At 49.1% G+C, this 6,301-nt stretch overlaps 1 protein-coding gene across 1 annotated transcript in view; it reads right to left on the reverse strand.

Annotated features, from left to right (window-relative positions):
- Positions 1 to 2,258: 2,258 nt before the first annotated feature.
- The window catches only part of UA08_03917 (Actin cytoskeleton-regulatory complex protein pan1), a gene marked incomplete at both ends in the record, with an annotated part of 4,644 nt that continues 601 nt past the window's right edge, over positions 2,259 to 6,301 (reverse strand). The window contains 4 exons of the mRNA XM_020266270.1: positions 2,259 to 3,444; positions 3,510 to 4,034; positions 4,107 to 6,122; positions 6,188 to 6,251. Coding sequence (XP_020120926.1) covers positions 2,259 to 3,444; positions 3,510 to 4,034; positions 4,107 to 6,122; positions 6,188 to 6,251 — 3,791 coding nt within the window. The remainder of the gene's footprint in view (positions 3,445 to 3,509; positions 4,035 to 4,106; positions 6,123 to 6,187; positions 6,252 to 6,301) is intronic.

Here is a 6,301-nt window from a genome sequence, read left to right on the forward strand (position 1 = left end):
GTTCGACTCTCACAAATATTGTATAATCTAGAAGTTGGGGGAGGGGGCAAAAAGGAAAGAAAGCAGGAACGAAGGATAAAACACATAATTTGCTAGCAATCCGCGGAAACCCTTAGCATGCTACATGCCTCCCGGTTTTAGGGTTTGGCACTCGCGTGACTCAGATAAGTGAAACACTTAGGAGAGATACACGTGATTATATTCATTGTTCAGGCAATGTCAACTAGAAACTAATCAATACATCTCCATGTATCGAATGAACCCTGAAACATTTTGCAATGTTTGAATATTTGGATATGCAGCTCTCTGTAAATCGTTGCCTAGGTAAGTGGGCGGTATTGCACACAGCCTTCATGAACGTGTGCATATCTGAATCGCCCAGGTTAAATAATACGGGACTGTTTTGAATTTAGAAAAAAAAAAAGCAAAGACCAACGCCAAGACCAGAAAATACGAAGCAGATGCAATGATTGACAGTAAAGGGCCCAAGGGAGAGGCTAATATGTATCTCCGGTGCCTGTCCAGCACGTAGCTTTCCTGGGGAGATCATGAGGGATCGTGCATGCATGCATCTTGCCGCCGCTCAGCTGAGACGATACTCACTTGCTACAAGGACATTTAAATCCATTCATTTCTTTAATCGAAGGGTTGTTCGTTCTCACGAAACGTATGGAGGATATAGCGGATGGACTCGGTTTTCGAAAGCCCAGCAGCCCTGTCTCCCTCAGGCACAACACCGAATTTTGATAATCCGCCCAATGATAAAGCTCGGTCAATTTCTATTCAGATACTATGGGCCACGGTCTGTTCTGTCTTGTGTGCAATTCGCTTATATACCAGAGTGTTTCTCCTTCGCCGCTTTACGCTTGAAGATTGTAAGTGCCATTGTATCTCCCTAAATATAAGTCACTACATTATTATTATGTCATTGGTGAACAGTTTTACTAAGTACCAAGTCCGTTCCGTCAGGGGCCATAACATTTGGATGGGTGAGATTCTATATACATACATGCAGGCAGCATTGGTTTGGTTGGGCTAACTATCAGCGAAAACAGTGCATTTTTATCGGCTTCTGCGTCTTTCACATGCTATTCTTGAGTGTCTGTGCTGGTATTCAGCAGCGGAACCTTCGGATTGAAGACATTTCCAAAGCGTACTTTGTGAGTCATAGTCCATTCACTTTCTTCACCGAACATTTTTCCTGACCTAGGTAGTAGTACATGTATATCGCCTCACTCTTAAACATATGTACTCTTTTAGCCGTCAAATCAGCCATACTGCTACAGTACCTAGAAGTCTTCGCCCCCCAAAGACTGAACCGAGTGATATATTGGTCTTGCCATGTGTTAATCTGGACCAATATCGTATTCTATTTCACTCTCATCATAATGTCAATTCTCCGATGCAACCCCATCCCAAAGGCATGGAATGCCCCAGGTACTCAGGGCTCGTGTTTCATCAGTTTGAGTCTGCTCGGCACCATCGTCAACTCAATCAGCATAGCATCAAATTTTGTCATCTTGGTTCTCCCGCAGGTCAGCATTTGGAGGATGCAGATGGCTTATAGGGCCAAGATGTTGGCTTCGATTGTGTTTCTTGTTGCTGTTTTGTGAGTTTTCTCTCTCTCTCTCTCTCTCTCGCATTCTATGGGTACATCATGGATGAATATTGAGTTAGTGAATCAGGGCCCTTGCTTCATCTATCGTTCGTCTGCTCTATTTTATTCCTCTAGTCAGCAATCCAAGCAATATCTACCAGTGGTATACAATGGGTGTATGGACCGTTTTGGAAGCTGTTTCTGCGTTTGCTGTTGCCTGTGTTCCGGTGCTGCCGAGATTCTTCAAGGGTATAAGAGAGAAGATTAAACAGCGACGGTCTGCTTCTTCTTCTACCACGATTACTAGTGTATAATTGACTATTACATTTGACTTATACCCAAGCTTTACCAACGGTGCAAAAAGAATAAATCAAATGTGTCTAGCCGGCTGGAATGGCCATTATACATAATAGTTCTTGAAAATAGAATATACATATATTTCAAAGGTAATGTTAATTAATCAGCGAAGAATGAACCAGGGTCGGGGGGCCGAGGGGGGGAGGAGGGGGAGAGGGAGCGGCTACATTGAAAAAGGGAATGAATGCTGTTTTAGTCACTAAATACATATAAAAGTAGAATGTAAAGAAAGAGAAAAGCAAAGCAGTTGTGATAAATGAAAACCGAGAGGTATGTCCAATCAACCTTATATAGAAAAGAAAAATCACAGAACGTGACCAGCAACAGAGCTTCCGCTTCGATCTTTAGTCTCAACCTTCCTCAATCCTGTTCCAGCTCGGATGGATGAGAGCAAGGCACTACGATCTGGAGCCCCCCCTGCGGCCGGGGGACCCCCGGCCGGCGGAGGCGGAGGAGGGGGTGGCGGTGCACCACCTGGCGGCGGAGGAGGCGGCGGCGGAGGTGCAGCAATACCTGGGGGTGGTGGAGGAGGAGGTGGTGGAGCAGAAGGTGCCGCTGCAAGTGAAGCTTCAGGTGGTGATGGGGTCTCTGTTGCCTCTACCACCGGCGGAGGCGCAGAGGGACTAGCTTCTTGCACCGGAGTAGCAGATTTTGACTCATCCATCGCGCTCAAAGGTCTGGGAGGTCCCATAGTACCAAAGAGGATGCTAGCCAGCTGTTTTGCGCTTCCACCTCCAACACGATCATCATCATCATCCTCCTCATCAGATGACTCGTTGTCAGACCCGGCGGCAGACCAGTCATCCTCAAACTCAGGACGTGCGCGAGGCTTGCGTTCCAGAGGGCCGGTGATGATTGGTACACTAACAGGAACAGCCTTTGTTTCTTCTTCCTGCTGTTGATGCTGTTGCTGAAGCCTGAAGAATGGATTGGTAGATTGTCCTTCTGAAGGAGTGATTGCCGCCTTTTCGACTGATGGGGCAGAAATTGATGCAGGTTGTTGGACTTCCGTGGATTGACTCAGCTGCCGGAAGAAAGGATTCTTTGACTCGGCGGCGGCACGACTGCTAGATGGGGACCCATTTACTGGTGGGATCGGCTGCACATCAGCTGGGTCAGTCGTGGTAGCAACAACTGGGGGCGGGGAAGAGACAGGGGCAACTGGAGGCGAAAGAACTCGAGGAGTGCTGTCCCGAGGAGTAGTAATATCTATCGGTCCCTCTTCGTCGTCAGAAGAACTCTGATTCTCAAGGTCCTCAAGCTCGCGTTGTAGTTGCCGTTCACGCTCTTTCGCTGCCTCCAATTCGGCTCTTTGAGCAGCCAGTCTGGCCTCCTTTTCCTTTGCTTCTCGCTCTGCTGCCTGCTTCCTTCGTTTCTCTTCTTGCTTCTTGATTTTACCCTCACGAACCTGTTCTTCGAGAGCACGAAGGCGTGCTTCATGAGCTTCGCGCTCCTTTTGCAGGTCGTCCTCTTGTCTTTGAGCCTCCTCCCTAGAAATATCAGAATTAGACTCTACTACACTGATGTTTATGCTACAACGATTGGAGTAACTTACTCAAGTCGTTTTGTCTCAGCTTCTTGTGCTTCTTGCTCTTCGCGTATTGCTTGTTCCTTGGCTGCATTATCTTCCGCCTTCGCAGTATCTTCAAGCTTCTTCAATTCAGCTTGACTGGCGCTGTCTGATCTACCTTTGCGCGATGGGGGAGCTGGAGGCGGTTTCTTGCCGGCTGCTTTAGCCGAAGGTGCGGGGCTTCGTTCATCGGCAAGACGACGTTGTCTTTCTTGCTCTCGTTTGGCATCCTCTTCCTCTGCCTTCCTCAACCTTTCTTCACGCTCCTTCCTTTCGCGCTCTTGGCGCTGCTGTAAAGTATCACCTGCGTCAGTGCTTGGTTTGAGACCAGCTGCAGCCATACGCTCTGCAATGCGCCTTTGTGCGCGCTCTCTCGCAGAAGCCACACGTTCTTCATGAGTAAGACCGGCAAGTGATGCAGAAGAATCTTTGGAGGTAGGTTGAGGTCGGGACACTGGCTCAGTTCTTCTCGATGAAGATGGCTCTCGGGATTCAGCAGTTGTGCGTTGTCTGGGGGGAAGAAAATAGTTAGCTAATAAGATCTGTCAGGTGAATGGAGTGGGCGAGGATGAAATAGCATACTCTTCCTTGCGAATCTTCGCAGTACGACTGCCACGCTGCAAATCGTAAATGAAATCTCTAATTGTATCCTCGACGCCAAGAGCCTCCTCCCATCGACGTCTCTCGTGCTCGCGAGTTGAGTTCTCACTTCCATCCTTGAGACTGTCTTCCAGGCTCTGGGAAAATTCCTTTACACTTTCCTCCACATCTCTCGTCATTCCTTCGTTACGCTCGCGCTCCGCTTTGATCTTGACATTTTCCTCCTCGAGTCGCCGAGCAGCTGCCCCTTCATCATCTAATGCGGCAGGGGCAGGGCGTCCAGCCAACTCTGCGGCACGTGCCTGCATTCGAGCTCTCGCACGGGCTTTAATCCTATCAGCCTCTGTAATGGCACCTCCTGGACCTGTTCCGATAATGTTCAATGCACTATTAGGATGAGCCTTGGCATCCTGAAGACGAAAGAGCTCTAGCCTAGCTTCGGCAATAGCTCTCTCAACTTTCCTCACATTGGAGGCGATTTCAGGGATCTTATCCTGGTAGGATTGGAGTTGACGGCGCAAGGAGCGGCGCTCTGCTCCTGAATCCACGTTACGGAAAGCAGAGTTCGGGTTTGTGTCAATATCATCTTGAACCCGACGAATACGATCCATCAGAGTTTCTGCTTCTCTTCGGTCTCTGCGATCCATGACGTCATCCTCTTCGGCTTGGTTTTGATCTCGGAAGTCAACGGCGTCGAGCATGATCTTTGTTTCCCGAATCTTTTTTTTGAGTTGGTCGACGCTCAGTTCGTCTTCGGATCTCTCCGAAATCTGAGAGGACGACGCTGCTGGAGACGGTGTCCTACCACCATTACCAACTCTACGACGAGCGCTAGATTTGTATCCTACGAACTCGTCATTGTTCTTGTAAAGCGTCGCATCTCTGCGGCCTGCTGCACCCGGAGAAACTGCGCCGCCGCGGAAAGAATGGTCTTTCAAATAGCTGACACCTGTTTTCTGCGGCTGAAGAAAAGCACCAGTTGTTTTTCGGGTCTCCGCATCTTGAGAAAGAAGAGACTTGACGGTGCCGATCGAATCGTTTAGATTCCTTGTAGACGGTGGCACTAGTTCTGGTGGCAAACGGTTTGGAACTGGGTAGCCATTCAATCTTCGATAGATTAAATGCATTGCAACAGCAAATTCATCCATATTCAATCGACCTCGGTTATGGGGGTCGGAGAGCGTCCATATCCTTTCGAGATCCTCTCTCGGAAGACCACTCTGTCCCATAATCTCGATGGCAGTTTCTCCACCAATGAACCCTTTGTGTAAACCATCCCAAGCCCGGAACAGCTGATCATAAATCTTTTTCTCCTCCTTGGTGACAGCCCATGGAATGTTTGCATTTCCTGATAGACCAGCTGTAGTAAATCCACCTTCGCGGCCAGGTTGAGGCATCAATTGCTGCTTCAGAGCTTCAATATTTGGCAGACCGGTTGAGGGAGTGTTAACAAAACCCCACTGGCCGGGGACACCTGTTGGCTGGGCAGCGAGCGGAGCCATTCCGGTCTGCGACGGGGATAGCTGCGAACCAAACCCAGTAGGCATGGGAGGCATGGGAGGGCGTGGGCCGTTATATCCAGTCGCCTGTGGGTTGCTCAGAAAACCGGAAGATTGCGTCTGAGATTGACCTGGAAATCCACCCTGAGGCTGGAAGCCAGTGGCCTGGTTATAGAAACCAGTAGGTTGAGCAGTAAGCTGGCTCAGAAGCTGCGAGTTTGACGGCTGCTGTGGCTGAGGTTGTTTGGGAGCAGGAGGAGCCGCCGAGTTCTGCATGAGAGGAGCATCAAACTTGGGAGCATTGCTCTGCGGAGCAGCTGGCTGAGTGTCAGGTACACCGAATGATATGATATCGACCATGCTAGACACTTCATTTTTGATTCGCTCAGGCAGAGTATCCGGAACATCCTTCTGAGTCAATTTCAAGTTGCACAGGTACATTGCGAGAGCGAACTCGGGGAAGAATAACTGGCCGGACTTGGTAGTGTCGGACAAGACCCTAGAAACAGACAAATTAGTTGAGATGAAAGATAGGGCGGTCTTTCATGGGTCCTGTAAACATACCATATCTTTGACAATTCGCTTCCGGGCAGCTTCGACCGCAACAAGAGATCTCTAGCCTTGTCTCCTATTCAGAGGGTGTCAGCGAGAAAGCCCGTCTGATTCTGAAGGGGGGGG

Source organism: Talaromyces atroroseus (assembly GCF_001907595.1).
Source record: "Talaromyces atroroseus strain IBT 11181 chromosome Unknown scaffold_3, whole genome shotgun sequence".
NCBI classification, from domain to species: Eukaryota; Fungi; Ascomycota; class Eurotiomycetes; order Eurotiales; family Trichocomaceae; genus Talaromyces; species Talaromyces atroroseus.